This window comes from Lemur catta, chromosome 6 (assembly GCF_020740605.2).
Source record: "Lemur catta isolate mLemCat1 chromosome 6, mLemCat1.pri, whole genome shotgun sequence".
Classification (NCBI taxonomy): domain Eukaryota; kingdom Metazoa; phylum Chordata; class Mammalia; order Primates; family Lemuridae; genus Lemur; species Lemur catta.
In genome coordinates this window covers 68,655,079-68,682,778 of record NC_059133.1, presented here as the reverse complement: position 1 = coordinate 68,682,778, position 27,700 = coordinate 68,655,079, and the positions used below count along the sequence as shown (strand labels likewise).

The 27,700-nt window shown below is 38.4% G+C and overlaps 1 protein-coding gene across 5 annotated transcripts; it reads left to right on the top strand.

The window, feature by feature from the left end:
* Window positions 1-3: 3 nt before the first annotated feature.
* Window positions 4-27,700, top strand: RESF1 (retroelement silencing factor 1). 5 transcript variants are annotated; one of them, XM_045554054.1, is made up of 7 exons: window positions 4-98; window positions 1,123-1,222; window positions 1,323-1,420; window positions 11,262-11,398; window positions 16,529-21,658; window positions 24,186-24,269; window positions 26,951-27,700. In XM_045554054.1, exons 5-7 carry the CDS (start codon window positions 16,582-16,584, stop codon window positions 27,109-27,111), a joined length of 5,322 nt encoding a protein of 1,773 aa, XP_045410010.1. In that variant the 5' UTR covers window positions 4-98; window positions 1,123-1,222; window positions 1,323-1,420; window positions 11,262-11,398; window positions 16,529-16,581; the 3' UTR covers window positions 27,112-27,700. The 5 variants fall into 5 exon arrangements, with proteins under 5 accessions (XP_045410010.1, XP_045410011.1, XP_045410014.1 ...); XM_045554055.1 differs by lacking the exon at window positions 11,262-11,398; XM_045554058.1 differs by lacking the exon at window positions 24,186-24,269.

Below are 27,700 nucleotides of genomic sequence, written 5' to 3'. Positions count from 1 at the left end.
CCCGCCCCTAGAGGCGGACCCCACTTGACTTAAACTCTGGGGCCCGGGAGGGTGGCGGGGTCCTCCCGGCTCGCCGGGGTTGTCCACTTCCCCTGTCGGTAAGTGTGAGCCCGGCAGCCCGCGGCCCCTCGCTCGCCCGCAGGGGCCCAGGCTGGGCGGGAGGCGTCGGGAGCCTGAGGCGCCCGCGGGCCGGGCCGGGCCGGGCGCGCTTTTGTTCTGCGACGAGCTCGGAGCCGCGGGCGGCGGGCGACCCGGAACCCCGGGCCTCGCAGGCTCTCGCTCCCCACCGGCCGCCGCCTCGAGGTCGGCCGGGCCTCGGCGCTCCCTGCTCTGGCCGCGGCCCCGGGGCCCGCCCTGGCCCGCCGCGCACGCCTGGCCCTCGACCCAGAGGGCGGCGCCTCGCGGGCTGTTTTCCTTAACTCGCCTCAGTCTCCGCGGCGGGGGTCGCGGGTGGCCGGGCGAGGACGCGTTTTGTTAACTACGAGGCGGTTGGTCACGCGGGCGGGTGTGAGAGGTGCTTGTGTTTTTAAGTCTTTCGTGTATTCTGGAGTGAGAAATGAAATCTTTGTTTTGCTTTTACTATTTCCCGAGCGGTCCCCTCCCCCTGCCCTCCCCGTGCCTCCTGGAACAGAGCGGGTGTGCAGGCGGCTCCGGGTAGCGCGCCCAGGCTTCTGTGCCGGAGAGGCTTTCTGTTCCTCTGCGATACTTCGTTCCTGGAGGCATCCTTGAGTGCACAAATGCATCCCGATCTTAGGTGTTCTCCAGGGACGAAGATTCCCTAAGCAAACGTCCTTAGGGTCCCGAGTTTAGCGGCAAGCTTTCGGGGAATCATTTCCGTGAAAACAATTTATTTGTAGTACTTTGAGTGCCTTCTAAAGACAGAAAAGCGGGACGCGAGGAGGGGATGTGTATCAGCTTCAGGTGCATGTAATAGGCAGGCTGCAGAGCTGCTTCGGTGGTTGTATTTTTCTGCTGAATGTGTTAGCAGTTTTATTCAGTGTTAACGTGCACGTATGTTAAGGTTTTAGTTACTCTTTATTTCCCCCTGTACAGTCGGATTCTCTTTTACTAATCCAATAAAGAAAATTGCTAAGATAAAGTATATTTGTTTTGGAATGATAGGACGAAAGTGGACCTGGAGGAGTGCACATGAATTCTAACTTAAGTGAATGGTGTTTTGAAGCCAGACCTACTTTCTGTTAATTAGCACACTTAATCGGAGGTCAGTAAACTTAGTATGCTTTTGCACAGCAGTGTCATAGCAAGTAAACACAATAGCATGTGCTTTTTATTAATTATAAAATGTTTCTTGCTGTCCTCAGGACCAAAGAAGTAAACGCTCTATGTGGAGGGGGACTGACATGTTTGGAGGGAAATGGGAACATATACAAATAATTAAAGAGTAAAATCATATTTAACGGTGAGTATGTCATTTCTAAGCAGCCTACCCTGATTTAACCAGGTAATCATGCACACTCAGTTATGGAGTAATTTACCTATTATGGAATAAAAGTATTAACTCAGTGAGCCAACAGTGGTAAGAAATTACAGGCTGATGGATTTGAGGGCAGAGCTTCTTGAGAAGGAATAATGTTGTTGGCTATAGTAGTGAGAATGCAGTTGTTCATCATAGCAAAATAGGGAAGAGGTTATTTATGGTAAGGTGACTGGTGGAAGTTGCCCAGGCAGAGGTTTACTTATTCTATTTGCTCTGTTTCTTATTTGATTGCTTTTATTTATTATTGTTTTTGGCACGTGGGGTGAGGGGTGGTGGTGATCATCTCCATCATCCTCTAGCCACAAAACTTGTGTTAGGAAGCTTCCTCTAATGATGAAGATTATGGTTCCTGTAATCACACTGCTTTGGGTCACATGTTGGCTATACCACTCAGTGTCTACACAACCTTGGGAAAATTAACCTTTCTACTTCAGCTTTCTCATCTGTAAAACGGGGATAACAGTAGTGCTTACTTCAGGTAGGATTGTCTTGATAAGTTACGTGAGTTTCATATATAACACACAACAGCTCCTGACACGTGGTAAGTGCTCAATTTTTAGCTATTGTCATGTTAGAGGAAATGTATTTTATGGCCTAAGCAATATAACTGTATATCTTACAGAAAATTCAGTTTGCAAATTTAAACTCTAAATTCATGAGCTTTCTGGTGATTAAACCCATCACTGTAGATCCTCTACGTTCTCTTTATTGGAGGTTCTCTTTTTCTTAAGACATACCAGTCACTACTGGTCTACATCTGGTTTTACCTGCAAGCTTGTTTGAAACAAAAAGTCTCCATTAAATTCTGTAGCTAGGGCAAACTTGCCCTAGAGCTTTGTTTTTCCATTACTATCTCTGTGATTGTACAAGACTCTCTCTTCCCTTGTAGATTATTGGTGTCTTGGGACACAGTAGGAGCTCAAATATTTAGGAAATTGATCTAACATCGTTTATAAAGGTGAATTTCAGGAATCTTTGTTTTGTCTAATCAGGTGTCCCTCCCTCCCCCATTGGAGGCATACTCTATCATGTAAAACAGACCAGCCATCTTGCATTTCTGGCTATAGAAATGCAAGTTAAGTTTTTCCTTGAAAGAAGCTTTGTAAAGAAAGAAGTAATCCTGGCCAGCACGGTGGCTCATGCCTGTAATCCTAGCCCTCTGGGAAGCCGAGGCAGGTGGATCCCTCGAGGTCAGGAGTTCGAGACCAGCCTGAGCAAGAGCGAGACCCCGCCTCTACTAAAAATAGAAATAAATTATCTGGACAACTAAAAATATACATATAGAAAAAATTAGCCAGGCATGGTGGCGCATGCCTGTAGTCCCAGCTACTGGGGAGGCTGAGGCAGTAGGATCGCTTAAGCCCAGGAGTTTGAGGTTGCTGTGAGCTAGGCTGACGCCATGGCACTCACTCTAGCCCAGGCAACAAAGTGAGACTCTGTCTCAAAAAAAAAAAAAAAAAGAAGTAATCTTGTGGACCTTGAGGACTTTTACATGCTTTGTTTGGAGGCAACAATGCAGTGCTTACACTATTCTTGATAATTTAAGTGTACTTGTGAAGGAAGAGCAAAGTTGGAGGCTGGCCTGTTGAGGTCTCAAGTGAGATTACAACTATACAATTTCTGCTTGTGATTATAATAGTTGCAGAGATTTAATGACAGTAACTTAAATTCTCTTGAGATGGATCAAATTACAAGGCTTCATTTGTACACAAAGTCTTAACTCATGATTAAAATTACGAGGTGTATTAAAAGAAGTTGTATTGTCCAATTAAGTTTTATCTTTCCAATTAAGTTTTCAAGAACGGAAACTGTCAACAGATTACAATTTTTAAGCCCCAAAGGAGAATTTATTAGATCACATAATTTTAAAGTTTGTGTAGCATGACCTTTGGGTTTGGATGGATCTGAATCCGAAAGAAAGTTTTAAAGACTTGGGACGTTGTCTTTGAGCTCTGCTGTCCTCTCTGCCTTGGTTCTCAGGCAGACTTCCCTCCATTGGGAGGCCCTGACATCTCCAGATTTAAAATCCATCCAGCTTCAACTTGCACAGAGCATTCCTTTTTTCTGATTGCTCTACCAAAAGTACTATAATTACATTTCATTAAATGTCCTTGGGTCATGTGCCCATGTCTGTTAATAACAGTAAAGTGCTAAGTTTGTTTGTTTGTTTTTTTTTTAACTACCGCTCAGATATAATTCATATAACATTTACCCACATTTATACGTAGTATACAGTTTTAGTGGTTTTTAGTTTGTTCAAAGTTATGTAACCATCACCACTATCAATTTAAGGACATTTTCTTGACCCCAAGAAGAATCTCCGTACTCAGAAGTAGTAACTCCCCCATTATTCCTCGACCTACTCATCCCTAGGTAACCATTGATCTGATTTCTGCCTCTGTAGATTTGCATATTCTGAACATTTCATATAATTGAAATCATTCAGTATGTGGTCTTCTCTGACTTTTTCACCCAGGATGTTTTCGAGTTTCATTTATGTTGAAGCATGTGTGTACTTCATTCCTTTTTATTGCCAAATAATATTCCATTTTGTGGATATGGCACCTTTATTTATTCTTTCATTAGTTAATAGACCTTAGAGTTGTTTTCACTTTTTGGCTACTATGAGTGCTGCTGTGATCATTCCTATACAAGTGTTTATATAGACACGTGTTTTTAATTCTCTTTAAGTAAATATTCAGGAGTGGAATTCATTGGTTGTGGTAACTGTTTATCCTTTTGAGGAACCACCAGACTGTTGTCCAAAGTAGATGTACAATTTTATGGCAGCAATGTATGAGAGTTCTAATGTGTCCACATCCATACTAACCCTTGTCTTTTTGAAGATTGTTTTGGATCTTTTTAGTCCCCACCCTATTTGTATAGGAACTTTAGCATCAAATTCTCAATTTCTGCAAAGAAGCCATCTGGAATTTTTGATGATGGGTGCATTGACTATGTAGATCAATTTGGACAATATTGCCACCTTAAGCAATATTGTCTTCCAATTCATGAATGCGGGATTGTTTCCATTTATTTATGTTTTTAATTTTTTTTTGCAATATTTTGTAATGCTCAGTGTGTAGGTTTCTTGCTTTTTTTAAATTTACTCTGAAGTTTTTATTCATTTGGATGTTACTGTAAGTGGAGTTTCTTAATTTTCTAGATTAAATATTGTGCAGAAATAGAATTGGTTTTTGTATATTGACCTTGTACTCTGCAACCTAACCAAACTAGTTTATTAGTCTATTAGTTTTTAGTGGATTCCTTATGATTTTCTGTGTATAAGATTATGTCATCTGCAGATAGGGATTGTTTTACTAAATTTCCAATCTGGATGTCTTATTTATTTATTATTGTTATTATTTTTTTGCCTAACTGCTGTGGCAAAAAGTATAATGTTGAATAGAAGTGGGGAGAGTGTATATCTTGTCTTCTTCCTGATCTCTTAGAGGGAAAATATTCGGTCTTCCACCTTTAAGTGGAGTGTTAGCTGTGGATTTTTCTTTTATTTTTTCTCTAGACTTTTTTTGATGACAAAGCTGTGGATTTTTTTCTAGATGCCTTTAATCAAGTTGAAGAAGTTCCCTTCTACTTCTAGTTGAATGTTTTTTTCATGAAAAATGTTAGATTTTTATCATGCTTATTCTACATCTGTTGATGTTCATGTGGTTTTTGTCCTTTATCCTATTGATAGGTTATAGTATATTAATTTTTTGGATGTTGAACCATCAAACCTTGAATTCCTAGGATAAATCTCACTTGGTCATGGCATGTAATTATTTTAATATACTGTTGGATTTTGTTTGCTAGTATTTTCTTGAGAATTTTTGTGTCTATATTCCTAAGAGATTGGTCTGTGGTTTCATTGAAATTTCTTGTTTTGGTATTAAGATAATATTGGCCTCATAGAATTCAGTTGGGTAGTGTTCTCTCATCTCCTGTGTTTTGGAATTGTTTGTATAGAATTGGTTTTAAATCTTCAGATTTTTAGTATGATGCATTAATGAAGCCATCTGAGCCTAAGCATTTCTTTGTGGGTGTTTTTCTGGTTACTAATTCAATCTCTTTATAGGGGATTTAGATTTTTCTATTTGTCGGTTTTGGGCATTATGTCTTTGGGGGTTTTCTATGTTGTCTGTATTATCTAATATATTGGTATACAGTTCATAGAATTGCCTTGTCTTTTTTTATGGCTGTATGGTTGGTAGTACCGTCCCTATTTCATTTCTGAATTTGTTGAGTATTCTTTTTTTCTCAGTCAATCTAACTAAAGGTTTGTCAATGTGATCTTTTCAAAGAATCGACTAGTGGTTTTGTTGCTTTTCTCTATTTGTATTCTCATTGCTAAAGTTTATGACAGCAAAGAATACAATATAAACCAACAGGAAAAAATAGGCATAGGCACAATCTAAGGAGACCAAGCGCTTCCAGATTCTCCTATGAGAGCTGCAAGGACATGCTTTCTCTGCAGCTGTGGACTGCAGGGACATATGGTCTTAGGAAGCATTTGTATTCATTTAAAATTGTTCAGGACCCCAAAGAACATTTGTTTATGTAGGTTATATAAATAAAATAATTTTATTTAAAAGTGATAATAAATCCTTACATGTTAACGTAAATTACTGTTTTTTGATGATTTGGGAAAATAATTGGGAAAATAATAGTGGTATTGTTTTATGTTTTTGTGGCTTAGTGGAGAATAGTTGGATTCTTACATCTGCTTCTACATTCAATTTTTTTGCCACGTGTTATTTTGGTTGAAATACTTGAAGGTTGCTTATTGAATGACTGAAGTTAATCTAAGGCTGGCCACTGCTTCATTATGGTCCTAAAGACTCACTGCTACAATTCCTGATCAGTTTTTACATGTCCCTGTGATTGGACAAATTATTGTGGCTAGGGATGGGGTTTGGGATTGGTTAGTTCACAACTGAGTAATTTCCATTTCTTTTTGCCCAGCCAAATTTCTGTAGCTCTATTAAATGCTTATAAGGGAAGCAAGACCTTAGACCCAAGAGGTCAGGTTTAGGGGAGCAGGGAAAAACCATTCATCTAATTTACCCCAGGCTGCAGCCATGACCCTCAGCATAACTCTTGGCCAATGGAAGGTCTTAAAATCTAAGGACTCTTAGCAGCTGGTGACTTTGGGAGTGGATGTCCTTGGACAAAGGCTTGAATACTTTGTCCTATTAGTCATGGTTTCCTGTGGTCTCCTGATTAAGGGAAAGCAGAACTTGTGTATGTTTTTTCTAGACTATAGCAATGACTCTGAATTTAACAGATTGCTGGATCTGTCATCCACTACCTGATGTAGGTAGATTTTGTCGTACAGATCTATTCTGGTACTTGAAATCCCCTGCATCGTTAATCTTTACCTTTAGTTTTATAAAATCTGGATTTCTTCCCCCCATGACAACAAAATGCCTCTGTTGAGGTTCTTGCAACTCTCAACGGAACCTGGGACAACCAGAGTAGACACTGGAACGTGGGCTGTAGTGACCGGAGTAAATAGCAAAGAGTAACAATTTTATCAGATTTCTCTTTAGAGGCATTTTATCCTGCTTTACAGGAACTGTTCAGTTACACTTGAGTTTTGTCTACCTCAAAAAGCAGAAAATTGGCTTCCTCCTATTGTAAGAAGTAATGCATATGTTCCTAATATGTTTTGTACCCCATCAGAATATTGTGCGTTATACTTGCCTGCCACACACTAATCTGTTGTGTGTACTTGGAGCAGTTGTTAGGGCTTTTCAGGTATTTAAGACTACCACCCCTCTAGTGAATCGTATTTCCTTGGTGTGGGTACCTAGATGGCTCCAAAATGAATTACTAGGCAGAATTCCAAGGAAGGCTAACCAACTTCCTCTTCGTGTATTCTTTGTGATCTTTAATTCCTGTTTAGGGAATAATACAACTAAAAAACATGGTCTGAAATTTGTCTCTGACCTCTCAGCTCTGAAGGCACAATAAAGTGGTATAAACATTCCAGCCTGAATGATGATAGCCATATTGGTCTGAACTTTCTGCTGGCCAGTCAAGATATGGGATATATGTGATTGCCAACACCCCGTGGTGCACCTGGATTAGTTAGGAAAAGTAGAGCAATTTATTTCTCACTCTCCCAAGGAGAAAGCCTTGTGGCTGTCAGTGGTAAACCTTAATGGTATCTGGCATATATTTATCTGGCTTAGCTCCGTATAAGGAACCTGGTTGTGGTCTGTCCTGCATAATAGGTGTGATCATCTTACTGGGAGTCACAGTTGTAGTCACTTTTAATCCAATGTTGCCTAAGAAAAAGTACAGTTAATTAGGATATCTGATTGGGTGGCCTGTGCTTCCAAATAGAGTTTGTAGCTGGATCTGTGAAAGATGGGAGTAGAATTGTAGGTGAACACCTTCACCATGATGCCCTAATAACTTGCTCTTCCCATAGACCATGCAGGCAAAACTTAATCACAGTCTGGCCCTTAATTTGGCAGGACACCCTGCAGATCCTCCAGGAACAAAGAGATAAGCAGCCTTGTGAGAAACAGTCACAAGTTGTTTCTCATCTGCTTCCTTAGTGTCAGTTGTGTACAGGATAGCTGCAGGCTATAAAAAGGCTGTAGTTTGGAATTGGCTTCTCAGCAGCCTGTGTTCTCATCTAGCTTGTCATCCTGTGGGACTGGGGGTACTTATCTTGCTCTTGCTGTTTGAGTTAGTTATAAAATATATGAATCAACTTGGTCCCATTGTCATCTTGCTGACAGCATATACGGAAGTTAGAGAACTGTTGTGGCCCTGCTAGCCATTGTGCTACTGCTAAGGGAGGATTGCTTGACTTGATTAATTTGTTGTGACATTTAAATAAGATGATGTATTTAAAGCAGTCAGCACAGTTCTTGACATATAGTAGATCGTCAAATGTTAGCTGTTATAGGAGTACAGGTACACCTCAACTTACAAAGGAGTTATGTCCCAATAAATTCATCATAAGTTGAAAATACCACAAGTAAAAAATGGTGTTCTGTAGACATGCTGGGATACAAAACCACAACATCCAAAAAACGCAGGCAACACAGTACACTAGCGGTTGTTTATGCTCCTGATCATGTGGCTGGCCGGGAGCTGTGGCTTGCTGCTGCCCGGCATCAAGAGAGAGATACTGCATAATGCTAGCCCAAGAAAAAATTCAAAGTCCAGTTGCTTCTGAATGCGTGTCACTTTGTCATTTTCCCACCATTGTAAAATCAAAATCAGTAAGTTGAACTTACAGATGTCCGGTACCATTCATGCTAGAGTTGTATTATGAGTAACACAACTTAAAATTTTGAACCACTGATTCTAGAAAGCCTATTTCAAGAACTGATAGCCTAATTTCTTCTGTGACTAAGGATACACAAAGCCAGAGCTGGTGTAGGTTGAATAAATCACGATACTTTTGGATTTCCTGAAGAGTAGCTTTGCACTGAATTGTTGGTGTTTGTGGTTTTGTTAATTTTATAGAAGCATCTCTAGTTTTTTCTAATGCTTATACTGCAAATCAGCTTTTGAATGAAAAATGCAGACTTTTTCTCATTTGAACCACATCAGTGGGTACTTTCCAAATAAACTTTGCTTTGTGGAACATAAGAGGTGTAACTTATAAAGCCATAAGGGAAATTTCCAATTTAAAATACCAGGTATATTTTTTTCAGGTGTGAGAATAGTATTTATGTATATAAATTACATATTTCAAGAAGTCATTTTTTAGGTACCGAAATGCTTACAGATGAAATCATGTGATGTCTGGGGTTGTCATAGATAGAAGAGAGGTTTTAGGACTTTTTCCCATGTAGCTTAAATAGGGACTTTAACTTTGGTGTTCAGAAATTGAAGATACTATTTATTCATTCACAACTGAGTAATTTCCATTTCTTCTTGCCCAGCCAAATTTCTATAGCTCTCTTAAAAGCTTATCAGGGAAGCAAGACCTTAGACCCAAGAGGTCAGGTTTAGTGGGGCAAGGAAAGACCATTCATCTAATTTATCCCAAGCTGTAGTCACGACCCTTAAACGTGTTGAATCCTGGTAGACATTTTGTGGATATGCATCTTCTGGGTTGCCCTGAGACAGTGTTTTTTATACCTATTGTCTTGGCTATTAAAAGCGTTTTGATTCACTCTAATAATGTTCCAGTTACCTTTGATAAATTATCAGTCACCCTTGTATGTAAAACAATTCTTACTGTGGCTCAGTTTGTACTTTCATATTCTATATCCTACTATTTCATCTGGTCTATTATAGTAGGCTTGGCCATGCATGGCATATCACAATATTATAGGTCCATTTTCTTATAGTTATTTCTATTCATGTGTATGTGTGCTTGTACATGTATGTATGTTTAACGTAAGTATTAGTATTGATTAATCTACACAGGTATAATTTTAAGTTAGTTTTTGCTTTGTAATATTTTGTAATGAGCTTGAATAAAATGTTCGCAAATATTTTGTTAACTTTAGTAAACCTTTAAGAATTAATTTTTTTTTTTTGGAGGGCAGGGTAGTCTCACTTTGTTTCCAAGTCATGAAGGCAGTGGTGTCATCACAGCTCACTGCAACCTCGAATTCCTGGCCTCAAGCAATCCTACCACCTCAGCCTCCCAAAGTGTTATGATTATAGGTGTTAACCAAGGCACCTGTGCAGAAATTTTAATGTGAAAATCCACATTCATAGTTACATTTATACTTTGTTGCAGCCATTCACTTCCAGTTTTTTCCTGATCCACAAATTAATTTGCAATTCACAACTTGCTATTCACCACCTCCCATACTCTGGATTTTTGATGACTGGATCTCTTCCCATTTTCCTCATAGGAAGTAATAGCAGTAATGATACCATATAAGATTTAAATCCAAAAACTCAAAACTAAAGGTAGATTCTGTTTATTTCCAGGATAGATTATTTTAATTTTAAAAATTTAAAAGACAATAAAACTTAGCTTTAGATTTGGCTCTCTTCCCATCAACTCTACAAGAAACAATTGATCACCACAATGCTTAAGTAAGAGTTTTCAGGCTGGGTGCAGTGGCTCACGCCCTATCCTAGCACTCTGGGAGGCCGAGGCGGGTGGATTGTTTGAGCTCAGGAGTTTGAGACCAGCCTGAGCAAGAGCGAGACCGCATCTCTACTAAAAAAATGGAAAGAAATGATCTGGACAGCTAAAAATATATATAGAAAAAATTAGCCGGGCATGGTGGCATATGCCTGTAGTCCCAACTACTCGCGAGGCTGAAGGCAGTAGGATCGCTTGAGCCTAGGAGTTTGAGGTTGCTGTGAGCTAGGCTGACACCACGGCACTCTATCCCGGGCAACTGAGTGAAACTCTGTCTCAAAAAAAAAAAAAAAAAAGTTTTCAGTGATATTTTCATGATGACATACAAGAAGCCTGCACAGATTCTCTGTAGAATAGGAGTATGTGAATTATGACTTTGAATTCCCAGTTTGGACCATAGCACTTTATCAGCGTTAGCACACATGGGTTGCTTGCCTCCGGGTAAGGACCACCACGGATCATCTGCATCCACATGTTAGAATTTCTGTTTTGTGAACTGTAGAACCTATCACCAGATGGCTGGGGTTAGTAGAGCCAAACTGTGTGCTAACTATCTAGGATCAAAGCTTAGGGTTTGCTAATTTACTTGTTTACTTGTAGCCAATCACAGGAAGGATGTTCCTAGGGGAATTCTCCACAGCAGAGTATAGGAATCCACTGCTTTTATGGTACCTGCTCCCATTACAGGGCTGCTTGCTGACCCTTCCACCACCTGACAAGAATACCTGGACTGTTGGATCCAGTGCACTGTGTTTGCCCAAGAAGGGAGACATTAGACCTACAGGTCAACTAATGGACAATTAGTAACCCACCTACAAGTTAAGGTACTTTGGCTTTTTTTTTTTTTTTGACCTCATTGGAAAGGAATGTGGGTATGCATAATGTCTAAAGACTTCTATTTCCTTGTTGATTTTCTTTCTGTTCGTTCCTATTCATTATTGAGAGTAGGAAATTAAAATCTTTGACTCTTGGTGAATTATCTATTTCTTCCTTGTTTGTGTTTTTGCTTCTTGTATTTTCATGCTTTTTTAGTTATTGATAACCTACAGATCACATTTGACAATTTACTTTAAAAGTAAGCACCTGCCTTGGGGAGTGGGGAGGTTTTGTGATTCGTTGTAACATCCTATCCCGGAGTGAAGAATCCTATGAATTCCTCAGATTGTTGATGTACTGATTAATGTGTAATCTACTCACTGAAAAGGATGCTGGTTCATTTCTAATTGATGAAGTTTTACTCATTGTCTTGCACGCAGACATTTTAGCCTGTGTGTTGCTATCTGTAGCCAATGATTGTAACCTCTGTATTGTACCATCCAATGAAAAAGGACAACTCGTATATGAGAAGTCCTCTTCCCTTCCCCTAAGCTTTGCTATAAAAGCCTTCCAACTTGTAGCGGGCGCCAGAATACTTCCAACTCTGTTGGTGTGTCTTCTCGGGTTGATCCTCACATTTGGCTCCCAAAAATTTTTTATCAAATTATTTCTACCTCAACAACCTTGATTTCAGTTGGCAGTGCATATGTTTATAATTTTCTTGGTGGAATGACCCTTTTATCATTACAAAATGCCTCTCTTTATCAACATATTTGATGTTAGTTTTTATTTTGTCTGAGATTAGTATAGCCAGTCCAGCTTCCTTGTAGCTGCTGTTTGTGTGATATCTTTTTTCATCTTTTTACTTTAGTCATATTTGTATTTTTGGATCTAAGGTGTGTCTCCTAGAGACAACAGCATATAGTTGGATAGTTTTTAAAATCCAGACTGACATTCTCTGTCTTTTGGATTGTTGTGATATTGTGAAATAAATGTCTAATCTTCCTCACCTTTTCCTGGCATACAGCTCCTAAAATCTGTGGAATCTCCAAAGTGATAAATGTCTTTTTGTATGCTAATGAGTTGACTGGTGACCGGCAGCCCCTGGGTAGCTTCAGGGTGGGGGCTGGTTACCTAAACTGCCAACGCTAGCTTAGAGAACTGGGACTGTCAACCCCACACCCATCTCCTGGTACCAATTTTCTTTGTCCATTTTCTTTTGCTTATAACAGAATACTTGACACTGGGAATTTATAAAGAAAAGGAATTTATTTCTTATACTTCTGGAGCCTGAGAACTCTGAAGTTGAGGGGGTATATCTGGTGAGGGGGGGAGAGTAGCCAAAGGTTAAGTTGATACCAATGGCCAGTGGTTTAATCAATCATGCCTATGTAATGAAGCCTTCGTAAAACCTTAGATGACAGGGTTTGGAGAGCTTCCAGATAGCTGAACATATGTGTGGAGCTTCGTGGAGGGTAGCGTGCCCAGAGAGGGCATGGAAGCTCTGTGTCCCTTCCCACATAACCTGACCCTAGGCATCTCTTCATGTGTAGCCTCTGTATCATCCTTTATAATCAACCAGTAAATGGAAGTAAAGGGTTCCCCTGAGTTCTATGGACTGCTTTAGCAAATTAGTCAAACCTGAGTGAGGAAGGGGTCAAGGGAAGCCCAATTTATAGCTGATCAGTCAGAAGCACAGGTAAAATAGTCTGGAGCGTGGGATTGACATCAGAATTGGGGCAGTCTTGTGGGACTGAGCTCTCAACCTGTGGGATCTGACACTGTCTGCCTGGAGATGGTGTCAGAATTGAATCAAATTAGAGGACGCCCAGCTGGTATCTGCTGCTGAACAGATAGCTTGCTTATAATGTGGAGCGAAGCTCCCCTACATCTGGTGTCAGAAGTGTGTTGTGAGAGCATAGTGGGAGAAACTGAATTTGTTATTCCTATATTCTCAGAATTGTTTATTCAGTTCAAATTTAATGTTACTTTTGATATAGTTGGATTTATATCTGCTGTTTTACTTTTTGTTTTTTCTCTCATTTTTTTTTTAGTCCTTCATTAGTGGCTTTTTGCATTAAGTGAATATTTTCTAATGTAGCATTTAAATTTCTTTAAGGATGTTCACTGTATATTTTTGTTATTTTATGGAAGCACAAATTATTTTAAAAATCATTTTTCTTTTTCTAAGGTGTTAAGCATTTAAAATATGATTTATTGCACTTGTGGTTTTAACTAAGGTTTTATGATTATAATTTATGTTTTTAGCAGAACTTTAAAGTTTAGATGTTAATTAGATAAGAAAGTTTACATGTTTATATAAGGTCTAACTGTTTAGAAGCATATAATTTATTGGTTTAAGATTAATACATTAATCATTAGAAGTACTAAGTATCTCAGAAGTACAATTAATGGTATTTTCCATGCAAAAAGCCTTTCAGCACACATACCAATGCCATATAGCCAAAATCCTACCGTCCTTCTCCTGGCTTAGAACTAGATCTCTGTAGATCAAAATGGATAGATCTCAAAGTTAAACGGAAAAAGAAAGTTGTAGAATTTATTCATCAAACATTTATTGACTGTCAGGTACTAGGAGTACACTGCTGAAACCAAACAAAGTCCTAGCCTTTTTGGAGCTGACAGTCTGGTAGAGATATAATATGCTACTGTAAATGATAAATACAAATGATATAGTATTCAGTTCTGGATATATATGCAGGTGAAAGTACTTTAAACTATTTAATATAGGATCTAATACGCTGAATTTATTAAGGATAGACATTGGTAATGATACACATTGAATTGTATTGTCTGGGGAGAAGAAAATGAGGGAGGTGTTAGAGGAAATTTACGTGATATTTTGTTACTTGGATGCAATAAAAAATGGCTTAACATAAAGATGGAAAAGTAGTATTGTGCATTCTGGGGGGTGAGTACTTAATTGGCCTGTCATATTTATGTACCTTATGACCAGGATAAGGAGCAATTCAAGTGGTAAATATATAATATTAAATAGATTCCTCTTTAAGAGATTTCTGAAGTGTCACAGAAGAGTCAAGACTGTCACTGGTGTGGGTGGAGAGGTTATAAATGTGGGGCTCAGGGTGCTTGTTGCATGTGTCAAATACTGGCATCCTGGAGTCTGTGTGCATCAGTGTGCCTGTGTATGTGTGAATAATCTAGTAGAGACAGGTTGATCCCAGGAATGAAGGAAAGTGGAGTGGGATTTTAAACGTAGAGATTTGGTAGGAAGAGGGTCAGCTCTATCACTGTGAATGAAGATTACATTTACACAAGTGCATATTTTATAGATTTTGTGATGGAAAGATGACAGTTGATACTATTTTTTTCCCCTCAGAAAAATAAGCAGCCAAATAGAGGGAGTATGTGTGTGGGTTGGAATGGCTGGGGACCTGGCATGCCTTCTTCAGTCCCTCCCCCACCCCCTGCCTCCAGTGGGCGCTATGACTCATTCTGTGTTCAGCCTTGTAATTAGTCAAACTAATGTGAGGAACGTAGTTCTAACAAGGATAAGAGTGGTAACATGAGTGTTAGCATATGGTGGTTGATTTTTTTTTTTTTAATTGACAGATTTTATTTTTTAGATTAGTGTTAGGTTTATAGAAAGTTGAGCACAGAGCATTTCCATTAAGAGGTTTATGGGACCTCCTATCTCTGAAGCTCTAAGTTTCCCCTATTAGCATTTTGCATTAGGGTGGTGCATTTGTTATAATTAATAACTAGTATTGATAGTTATTAACTAAAGTCTATAACTTACATCAGGGTTGGCAGGTAGTGTACAGGTCTGTGGGATTCAATAAATGTATAATATTGTGTAGGTACTATTAAAAGAGGGGTTTTTGAAAACAAAAACTTCATGAAAAGCAAAACATACCTAAGAAAGGACATGAAAGGTTAAGTATATAGTTCAGTGGGTTATCATGTAGGGAACACACTTTTGTGTAAACACCATCCTGGTCAAAAGCCCTTTCATGCCATTTACTACCAACCACTATTCCCTCACACCTTCTAAAAAGTACCGCTCTAGTCCATAGGTGGTTTTGCCTGAGACAGAGTCTCACTTTGTTGCCCGGGCTAGAGTGAGTGCCGTGGCGTCAGCCTAGCTTACAGCAACTTCAAACTCCTGGGCTTAAGCGATCCTCCTGCCTCAGCCTCCCAAGTAGCTGGGACTACAGGCATGCGCCATCATGCCCGGCTAATTTTTTCTATACATATTTTTAGTTGTCCAGATAATTTTTTTATTTCTATTTTTAGTAGAGACGGGGTCTCGCTCAGGCTGGTCTCAAACTTCCAACCTCGAGCGATCCACCCGCCTTGGCCTCCCAGAGGGCTAGGATTACAGGCGTGAGCCACCGCACCCAGCCCTCATTATTCTTTTATACCTAGCTTTTTTTTTACTCAGTATTATGTTTGTTAGATTCATCCATGTTGTTGCATATAGCTGCATTTGTTCATTTTCATTACTTTAGTGTTCTGTTATATGAATATGTTTCCAGTTTTTGCTTACTGCACATAATGCTGCTGGCAGTGTTATTAATCATGCATTTCTGTTTGGTATATACCTTGGAAAGAGAATTTTAGGGCTCAGAACTTACATTTATTAACCTTTAGTAGATGATGCCATGTATCTTTCTAAAGTGTTTGCCAATTTACAGACCATTCTGTGTTCCTATCACCGTTGTATGAGAGTTCCAGTTGTTCCATTTTCTTGCCAACATTTGTAATTGTCAGTTTTAATTAGCCATTCTGGTGGGAGTGTGATGTTATCTTATTATGGTTTTCATTTGCATTTCTGGTATTAATAAAATTTAGTACTTTGCAACAATTTTGCCATTTAAATACAGTTAACTGAGCTTAGTCCGTGCATTAAATGTAACAAATAAAATGCTAACTGTATTGTGTAGAGTGATTTTCTGTTAAATACTCCAGTAATTTCATTGACATTTGCTTTATATTATTACATCGCCCATTGCTAGACCTCTTCCTAAATTAAAGATGGGGCTTGTCTCGTCTGAAGTTTCAGTAATTATGATTGATACAGTCAGCTACTAATTTTCTTAGAAATTTTATCTAGGCAAAGCAGTGTTTTAATAAAAGATCTTTATTTCTTACAGATTTCTGACATTCAGAACAACTGACTTTTAATACACTGCTACTATATGAAATAATGAATTGGAATGCAGAACCAGAAAGTGCTACATTACCACCACAGTATCCTAAAAGCCAATCATCTTTTTTGCAGCAGTCTTTAATAAACCAATTTACCACAGCATCTCACAGCTCTTTTGGCTGTCCTGGAAATAACCAAGAAGCATGCATGTATCCCAATAATTCGAATCCAGTACCACAGGCACTGCGGAATGTCCAAAATTATCCTCAACAGCTCCCTGTTTCTGATATAAATAATGGGACAGTTGTGGCCTCACAAACTTTGTTAGAAAGAATAACATTTGGAAATGTTAAAGGACCCAAACAACTAAGTCACAATTTACAAATGTCTTCAGGAGTTACACAAAATGTATGGTTGAACTCAACAATGAGAAATCCTGTGGTTTCTCATACAGGGGCAACTGTATCTCATCAAGCTGATTTTGCAGCTAATATACCCAATATACATGCACCACAGAGTCAACTTGTAACATCAGATACCTATTCTACGCAACCGCAAATGATCCCTTCCAATTCTCTAAGAGTTCCTGTAACTTACCAAGGGAATCAGGGACTTAACCACTCTTTTTCAGAGCGAAAGGTTGACTGGGCACAACAGTATGCATCTAATGGACTGACTTACCCAGATTATAGACCACTTCCAAAGCAATACTATTATGCGCCACAAAAACTTTTGCAAGATCCTAATATTCAGAAACGAAACCCTATGCCATCTACGTCATTACAAGTTAAAAACAGTCAGCTTCCAAGTTCTGTCCTGACTTTACAGTCAAAGGAGATTGCAGCTGTACCTTCTCAGCAATATGCCACTCAACTTGACATAAGACTCCCTCCTCCTCCTCCTCCTTATGACTGTAGATACAGAAGCCAGCCTTTGCAAACTGCTCAGCATGTTCTTAAACATGTGTCTGTGGAAGTTCCTCAGAGTCAAGAAACAAGGATGGACTCTTATAGAGGCTTTCAACAGCAGTGGCAAAACCCTAATGAAAGTGTCAGCACAATTGGAAACTTCTGTAATGTGAAAGTAAATGCCAGTGTCAAACAGCCTTTTAATGAACCAATTAGATTTTCCGTGGATGCTGTTCAGGCTCTTGCTCAAAATAATCAAGAGAAAAGAATGGATTCTTGTCATCCAACTTCAAATCAAGTACTGGATACAAGTTTCACAAAAGAAAAGCTAGTGAGAGATATTAAAACATTAGTAGAAATAAAAAAAAAGTTTTCAGAACTTGCAAGGAAAATTAAAATTAATAAAAATCTTTTGATGGCAGCAGGTTGTATTAAAATGACTGATAACTCTTATAGTCAACCAGCTCAAAATTCTGAATTGTCCCTGAAAGAACAAACGGCTAAAATTCAGTCTGGACTACAGATAACCCCAGTAACTCCAGAGATTGCAGAGGGACAGTTATCAACAATAGCAGCAGCTACAGAAACAAGTAAAACACACTGTGCATTAAATTCCAGTGTTCAAGAAATCAACTGCAGAAAGTTTAACCAAGTCAGTTCTGTTGTACTAGATTCTGTCTGTTCGGAAAAGTTGCCAATGTCAGGCCAGTGTCATGATTGGAAAGTTCCGACGTCTTCAAAGACATCAACTGTTGAGATGACCCAGGCAACATTGAATGACCCTCAGCTTTCGTCAGAAAATTCCGTCCAAGTTGAACTCAATCTGCCAACAATTTGTGAGACAATATCTGTTCCACAGTCTGCATCTTTTGAGGAATATGCTTCAAAACTTCTAAATAAAAATAAGCTACTTCTTAATTTGCTTACACAAGGAGATAACATTGAGAATAAATTATTAAAAGATGCTAGTCAAACTACTCAGGATTCTAAAGTAGATAGTTGTGAAATGAATCTGAGTACTCAAGTCACTGGTAACCAACTGATCTTGAAAACTACAGAAACATCAAGTACTGCTAATGTAAATGCCAGAATTTCAGACAACTTCAATTGCATCAAGCCTGAATCCTCAACAAAAGGAATGCCTGCTAAAAGTGACAGTAATTATTCCATGGAATTGCTAGCAACATGTCTTTCTCTGTGGAAAAAGAAAAATTTAGAAACTACAGAAGAGAAACAGTGTAATGAGTCAAGAACAAACAGAACAGCAGTTGGGATTTCAAAACCTACAGACGTCTGTGTTAAGAGTGTTTGTTCAGTTGTGGGAAATTCTCAGAATAAAATAGTTAATCCCTCAGAAGAAACAGCTTTGTCAATGGTAGTACAGAATTATGAGTCTTCAGGTACAACTATAACAAAAGGAACAGAACTTCAGATTGCTGTAGTATCACCCTTAATTCTTTCAGATGTCAAAACATTGTCTGTCAAAGGAATAACACCTGAAGCTTTACCTGAAACAGTATATCCAGTTATTAAAGAAGGCAGTGTTTGTAGCTTACAAAATCAATTGGCAGAAAACATGACAGTAAGTGCTGCTTTGAAAGTTGGTGTTAATGGATCAGTAGCAAGTACAACATCAACCAAGATTTCCCCACTAACACAGAAGGAAAAGGAGAGTGAGTCAACTAATGGTAATTCAGAAGGCACATCTAACATCGATCAAGGAAAGTATAACAAATCAGAATCAGAAGTCCATTCTCTTGTGAGTGATAAACCAACCTTGTATAAATCAGAAGATAATACTATTGTGAGTAGTGATATAATACAGATTGACAATATTTGTTCTCTTGTTGAAGGTGATGTATCTTATAATTCCCAAATAGCAAAGATATTCAACTCTGTACCTATGAAAAAGGTTGAGCCACAAAAACCTCTACCCAATCAGGAAGGGATTAGTAATGGACAACAAAAAGAACAAATAGGTAACATCACTGAAAATAAAGACTTTGATTTTCAAAAGGATAAATTAGTACAGTGCACAGACGTTTCCCATAAAATAACTGATCTGTCAAAGTCAGGACAACCTCCAGAGTCATCATCTTTTAATAATGCTGAAGCAAATAGAAGTGCTCTAGAGGAAAGCAACAGGGCGCACACCATGGAGAAAGAAAGCACAGCTAATAGTATGTGTTCGTCAGCTGCTGGTCAACAGGATATTTACTCTCAGGAAGTTGATGTATCCAGCAATTACACAGCTCAAGAGCCTTCAAGAAATGAGATTGATAATGATAAGACATCTGCCTTATACCTACATGATCAGCTGTCAGAACTATTAAGAGAGTTTCCCTATGGCATTGAAGCTATAAACAGACATGAAGGTTCTGTGGGCCAGCAGATGACCAGCCAGATCTCAGAAGATCAAACTGGTGATAAATCCAGTTGTGACTCCAAAGACTCAACAGATCAAATACAAATTACAATTTTAAGCTCAGAGCAAATGAAAGAATTATTTCCTGAACAGGATGATCAACCCTGTGATGTAGACAAGTTGGCAGAACCTCAAAAAGAAAAGCCTACTACAGAAGCAGGTGGCCAGAGTGACCCCCAAGCACTTACAAAAGGAGAAAATCGTGATTCTCCAATAGTGGACTCGGAGAAAGATGATGTCCATTGCTGTGCATTGGGTTGGCTGTCTATGGTTTATGAAGGAGTACCCCAGTGTCAGTGTAATTCCATCACTAACTCTACTTCAAAAGAAGAGAAAGGGAAAGCACAGTGTTCTCCTTTGAAGACCAACAGTGATAAACAAGGGGAGAGAACCTCTGCTAGAGATGTCCCTATTGTTGAATTTTATAGTCCTTCAAATAATCCAAAGACTTCTCTGAGTCTTACAGATGAGAAAAATCATTTTTCTGAAATACAAAGCAACACTATAAAAGATACATCCAAAACACAACATAATAGCCTCCTAAGGATGGAACAAGAATTAACTGGTCCATTTTCCTCTAAATGTGATAAACTAGTTTCCTTGCAAAATCATGAAAAAAAACCCCTGAGATTTCATGAGGTAACCTTTCACTCCAGTAATAAAACGGCATTTTCTGAACAAAGTTCTCAAGAAAGCCTGCAGAAGAAACATGTAACACAAAATTTACGCCCACTAAAAGCAAAGACAGTTTTATCGATAAATAAAGATCTGTATAAGAAGCATAATAGTTCTTCAGTACAGTTAGTGTCACCAGAAAAGAAAAAGTCAAAATTTAAAGCAGGTGGCTTCAAACAAAAACATCTGGAAAAAAGGAAGTTAGACCAAGGGAGCACACTGGACATGGAGGTAAAGAAGAAGAAACATGATAAACAAGAGCAAAATAAAACCGTGGGAGGCACACTCAAATTGCGTGATTTTTTGTCAAACCCAAATGAAAGAGCCAGTGTTAAAGAAAAGACTGTGTCAAATACTAAGTCTTCAGACCCGAAGGCTAGTTCAACTGTGTCAAATCCTAAGTCTTCAGACCCAAAGGCTAGTTCATCTAAAGGTAGTAGAGTTATAACTGTGAAGGAGTATTTACAAAGACAGAAGCATAAAGAAGCAGTGAGTAATGAAGCATCAAAGAGGACCCATGTGAAAAATGTACCATGCAATTCTGAGCACCCGAGACCTGGTAAGCTTTCTGTGCAAGTTGGGAGTTGTGAGAAATCAAATGAGAGACACAGTATCAGTGTACAGACCTCTAAAGAATCATTAAATATTTTTACAAGCCATGGTAAAAACCTCAAAGTCCACCATTCCGAGGAGTCTAAAACATGCAACGTTTCAAGGAATGTTAAAGGAGCAGTTGGTGGAAAGCAGCCTGACAAAATGTGGATTGATAAGGCCAAATTAGGCAAAAAATTAACCAATATAAATAATGAAGTTCAGTTTGGCCAAATGCCTCCACAAGCAAAGGAACAAAGGAAGTCATACTTGAACAGAGTTGCATTTAAATGCACTGAACGTGAAAGCATTTGTCTCACCAAATTAGATAATTCACCTAAGAAGCTTAATAAAAATAAAGAGAAGACACAGGAAAATAAACCTAAGACCCTTTTACCTGTGAAAGATACTACAGAAAAACCAGGCATGCTGCAGTTTAAATTGTGTCCAGATGTACTGTTAAAGAATGCAAACTCTGTTGAAGACAAAAAGGATCTAAAGCCTCGTTCTAGGAAGGAGCAAGCACCTGTGCAAGGTCCAGTATGATTTTCTTGGTGGTGTCTACAACACTGTAAAAGAGTTGTAGATCAATATTTGCCCTGGTGCTTCTCATGCTATCTGGGTAGCTGGGAAAGGTTTTAATTTGTTAAGCCATTGCCTGGTATTTGTTTTTCTCAGTGTTTCTTGGGCAATATTTAGTTTTATATTTATTGCTATCTTATTATAAATTGTAGTAAATTAGTGATGACAAGAGCTATATAAAACTGCAAGGTTTGCCAACTATAAATACTTCACTATGTACCAAGAAGGCTATATTGTGAAAAACATTCCATGTTCCTTGTGACAAGTTTGAAAAGTGTCAAGTATACATTACTCTAAGAGTCTTTGTTTTGTTAATTCTCCTTTGGACTTGTAATTTTAAAGCCCTGTGAATTTGGAAATTTTCTTCTAAGTATTAGGGCATATGTAATGATTGATAGTGAAATCTTTTCATACGAGAAATGGGTCAATTTATTATCATCTTTGAAATAGTTGATGACTGTGTTATCACTAGTTAAAATGGAAACATCTAGTCTACTCATGAAATGGGAGGGCCATGAAAGCAGTATTGTCTACTAGATTATATCTCTAAAGCCAGGGGGGCATGTCTTAGTTAGCTTAATGGTAGACCTCTTAATGCAGTGCAGGAATGAAGGAGAAAATAGATGACTAGTTCTTTGTGGTAGTAAGGGAATGTTTAGGGATTGTGGATATTATTAGGTCATTAAATATGAAATGTCCAATTTTAAGTCAAAAGTTTAGTTTATTACACTCAAACAAGAAGCCGTACAATTAATCAGAGTATGTGCCTAAACTATGCCATCTTAATGGTAGCTTGTTTAAGAAGCCTGGAGTGCCAGTGGCAATGAAATCGCCAAAGGTGTTTTCCACAGCTTGTTGAGAATTGAATATTTTTTCTTGTAAGAAGTGGTCCAAAGCCTAGAAAAAGTAAGTAGCAGTCATTTGGTGCAAAGTCTAGTAAATGCGGTAGGTGACAGAGTTTCCAAGTCTAGCCTCTGTAGTTCGAGCAGCATTGTTTGTGCAACATGTGGTGGAGCTTCATCTTACAAGAGGATTGGCCTGTCTCCGTTGACCAGTCTTGACTGCTTAACCACAAGCATCCTCATCATTTCATCCAGTTGGTAGGAATAGACATCCGCTGTAATCAATTGACTGGGTTTCATGAAGCTGTAGTGGGTAATACTAGTGCTGGACCATTAAACAAACACCATTAGCTTTTTTGGGTGAATATTCGGTTTTGGACTGTGTTTTCAGCAGTTCATCTTTATCTAACCATTGTGCCGAACACTTGTGATTGTCAAAAAGAATCCATTTTTCATCACGACTTGACAATACAATGTAGAAATGGTTTGCCTTTATGTTGTGACAGCAAAGAAAGGCAAACTTTGAGACGATTTCTCTCCTGACACTTGTTTAATATATGTGGAACTAATCTATCCAGCTTCTTTGCTGATTTGTTTCAAATGGTCCAATATCGTTGGAATAATGATGTCAGACCTTGCTGCTAATTCACACATAGGTTGAGATGGATTCGCTTCCACTACAGCTCTCAGCTCATCATTAACCGCTTTGGTCTCAGGTCGTCCACGTGGCTCATTTTCAAGATTAAAATCACCAGAATGGAACTTCTCAAGCTGTTGACGTACTGTGCATTCATTAGCCACATCCTTCCCAAACACTTTGTTGATATTTTGAGCTGTCTGCATAGTATGGTTCCATGACGGAACTCATATTTAAAAATAACATGGATTTTTTACTTAGCCATGGTTTCACAAAAATTGCTCTAAAAAAATGTTTGAAAGGTAATCACAAGCCAAACTGTGTGTTTGAAAGAATGAGGATGTACCTTCTCAATAAAAATAAAACAAGAAGTGTCAAAGCGAACTGTCAGATCAATTGTCAAACTTAGTACTTAAGGAAATCGGACATTTCATACTTAATAACCAAAAAAATATATATATATATACACACACACACACACACACATATACGTATATGTATATATAGCGCATTGTGCTGAGAAAATCAGTTAGAAATGGAAATCGTTTTTGCTTTTCCAACTATATTCGTTGGGATGCATAAAGCTATAGCATAAACAGGTACATTTTCTTGGAAGGTGGTAGAGCTATATGATTAAACAGAGTACAAAATTCATTTTGTAAAAACCTGGTGATTGCAATAGGTCCTTTCATTTGGATCCTTAGAATATGAGGTGTGGGTATAATCGGAGTATTTGGAAGTGGATGGGGGAATGTAAGTGACTTTGTATATGTGTGCCCTTAAATATCTTCAGGTGTGTTGGTGTTCAGCTCAGGTAGGGTGAGCATAATTACATAGTGAACATGAACTTAAAAGACAAATCATTTTTCTTAGGGTTATGTTGTATGTGGATATATCTGGTGCCTTCCAAAACCTATTTTAGGCTTACATGACTTTCCTTTATTATAGTACTAACAGATAAATAGCAATATCTAGACATCTGAAAATGAATATTTAAATAGTTTCAGGAATAAAAAGTACAAAAGAAGACTGGTTAAAATGTGTAACTGTGAAGAAAAGGATGCTGGAGGACACTGAAGAAATAGGTAAAGTCATCAACTGTTTAAGTTTTAATTTTACTTACTGTCTATCTGGTATATGTAAGGTGGATTATGATTATGATGCTGTTTATTATAAAGTATGATTTTATCCATGTTCTTTTTTTCATTCATTCAATGTTTATGAGTGGTAGGACATTCTCCTGTTTTCTCTGTCATGCTGTGGACTGGGAAGCTGAGATTAATTTCCTTTTATCAAGAAAATAATCCTCAGCACAATGAGTTAGATAAAGGGTTTGCATATTTTTCCTGTACAGGACCAGACAACAAATATTTTAGATTTCCCCGGTCATAAGGCTGATTATAACCTGCAGTCACGTAAGGCCGAGTGTATTTTGATAATGAGAGGCTGATCCTAGCTGAATTTTTTTGCTGGGAAGGGTTTTGGGCTGAGGGCCAACCAGAAAACCTAGAGCTTTCAGTATTCAATTTAATTGGTGGAATGAAAGTACTTTATTTTTTTAAAAAGGGAAGACTTGGCAAAGTGTGTGAAGAAAGCGTAAAACAAATAATACATAAGAAGGCATGTAGAAATTGAGTGAAGTACACATTGAAACATGCATACAGGAAAAAACCAAGTCGAATAAAAGAAAGAAGAAATGTACCCTTAATCAGAACAGGTAAAACAACCTATGGGTGGGGGGGAATGAAAAGAGCAGTGAGAGACCTGAAAGTGAATAAATAATACCCCTCAGGTTGGAATACAGAAAGCCAAAAACAAGAATGATGGAAACAGGCACAGTGATCGGGGCAAAAAGGTCCTTGGAAATAGGAGAGATGTACACATTATCTTAGAGAGTGAGAGGCATGTTTGGAATCAGGCTGAAAATATTCCAAAGGCAGATACACAGATTGACCAAGGAGGCTCAGAGATAAGCACGAGCCAAATGACAGACATAAAGACAGCCATAGCGGGACCAGCAACTCTCAGAATTATGATGAAAAAATACAAGCCAGGGTACAAATACAGTAAGATCTGAAGCACAGGGTAAGACAAACCAAGAATAAGTTACAGGACTCTGTCAAAGTATGAGACTCAAATAGGTGAAAAGAAAAATCAGGTGGGTTCTACATGGGTATTCCAAAGGCCTGTTGGCAAACAACTAGCTGTGGAGAACAGAGCTCTGGGAAAGAGTGAAACACACCTAAGGTGAAGAGACTGGAGAAGAATGAACCAGCTATAAAGTGAGATGAAAACGAATGTCATGAGCTCCCAAACAGCTATAAAGAAACACTTAAGATAAGTGTATATCTAAATTTGGTATCAAAGGTTGGAGTGTACACGGAGTCAGTGAAATCATCAGGGTAAAGAGATGAGAAAGTAACAAGAATCCCTTGGAAAGCAACTTAGAGACCGACCTTGGGCATCAGCATTACTAGAAGAATTTGGAACAGACATAAAGAATTATGACAGAATACTTGACCCACTCAGGCAGGAAGATGAAAAACAAGACTGTATTATCCAGAAAGAAATGGCTACATTAGGAATGAAAGGTACAGATGGTCCCTGACTTTACAGAAGTGTGAAAGTGAGAGCACATTCTGTAGAAACCATAGTTCAGGTAACCTATACAGCTATTCTGTTTCACTTTTGGTACAGTGTTGAATAAGTTACATGAGATATTCAACACTTTATTATGAAATAGACTTTATGTTAAATGATTTTGCCCAACTGTAGGCTAGTGTAAGTTCTCAGCATGTTTAAGGTAGGCTGGCTAAGTTATGTTCAGTAGGTTAGGTGTCTTCAATGCATTTTCAACTTGGGTATTTTCAGTTTATGATGGATTTATCAGGACAAAACTGTTGTTGCAAGTTGAGGAGCATCTGTCTAGGTATTCTCAATAGGGAAAGAGGACTGAGGTTGAGGCACATCTAGAAACTGCACAGAAGTGGGAAAAGCTAGGTCTATCCAAAAAATGCTGAGGCTAATGCAACACTGACATGGTCTGAAGAAACAGAAACGTACAATCATGTTTTCATGTTTTAGAATAACTCATGCATGACAAGTCCAGAATGTTAAAACTATCCTTATTCACTTTTTGGGACTGGCTGGTACTCGTACTCTTTATTGCCAATTTAGATAGCTGTTAAAAAGGTCACATTCATAATGTGCAGATGATAGATTTTATTGAGCAAGGGCAAAGGTAGAGCAGAGCAGCCCTGGGCAGTGATAATGTGGGTGAGAGTAGAAAATAGTCTCCAAAGGAAAGGCAAGATGCCATGTGTGTATAACTTCATTCTATGGGTAAAGAGCTATCGTTTTGCTTAACTACTTGCCCAATTTTTTTTTTTCCCCTGAGACAGGGTCTTACTCTGTTGGCCAGGCTGAAGTGCAGTGGCATCATCATAGCTCACTGCAAACTCAAACTCCTGGGCTCAGACAATCTCCCTGCCTCAGCTTCCCAAGTTGCTGGGACTACAGGTGCACACCACCACACCTGGCTTAATTTTTCTGTTTTTTGTAGAGATGGGGTCTTGCTCTTGCTCAGGCTGGTCTCCAACTCCTGGCCTCCCAAAGTGCTAGGATTATAGGCGTGGGCCACCATGCCTGGCCATTGCTCTAAATTTTATCCCACAGGTGAAAGCACATTTTCCTTCTGAATTTTCATTGATGATATATTGGTCACACTCAACATTGAGAGTAATAAATAAAATTTTTGTTTCCTTAGATAACAATGTTAATTCAAGACCCTCCAAGAGAAGCTTCAGTGTAGATGGATTTGAGATGCTACAAAACCCAGTAAAAGATTCAAAAGCAATGTTTCAAACCTACAAACAGATGTACCTGGAGAAGAGAAGCAGAAGCCTTGGTAGCAGTCCTATAAAGTAATTACAAGACGTGGTTCTGTAGTTGCCACTGGGAAATTTCTGTCATTTTCTGTTGAGAATACTTTGCTGAAAATAACTCAGAACTGCCACAATAAAGATTTCTCTGTCAGAGAGAGTTTGGTCCCACTTAGGTTATGTATTCCATTGAAATTGCTTGATTAAAATGGCTTGAGAACTTTGTGGGTAAGCAGAAATAAGAAATAGATAGTATTTGGCAGGGAAGCCATAAGGTATTTGAACTTCTACATTATTGAACCAAGTTTACCATTATTTTATGAGGAATACTTTATACAAACCTAATTTTGAAATGCTGACTGTCCACCTTGAGGGATGATTGTCCCTCAGTTAGGGACTTGTTTATTTAACTGGGACTGTACATATATTTTTGTTTCTAAGCTACATTAGCAAAACTTATTTTTCACAAATGCCCACTGTGAATGTCAGATTATATTCTTAAGTATTTTATACCTAATTGTAAACTTTTTTTCAGAAGTCTTGTTTTATACTTGTTAAACTGAATATAATTTTTGGATAATGTTTTAACATTACTTTTCATACTTGAAATAAACATTTATTTTTTAGAAAACTAA

Bases quoted from the DNA above. Each gene is read 5' to 3' on its own strand.
- RESF1 (XM_045554055.1), top strand. From the start codon at position 16,582: ATGAATTGGAATGCAGAACCAGAAAGTGCTACATTACCACCACAGTAT. The intron at 21,659-24,185 runs GTCCAGTATGAT...ATATTTAAATAG, and splicing joins GGAGCAAGCACCTGTGCAAG to TTTCAGGAATAAAAAGTACA. The intron at 24,270-26,950 runs GTAAAGTCATCA...TTGTTTCCTTAG, and splicing joins GGAGGACACTGAAGAAATAG to ATAACAATGTTAATTCAAGA.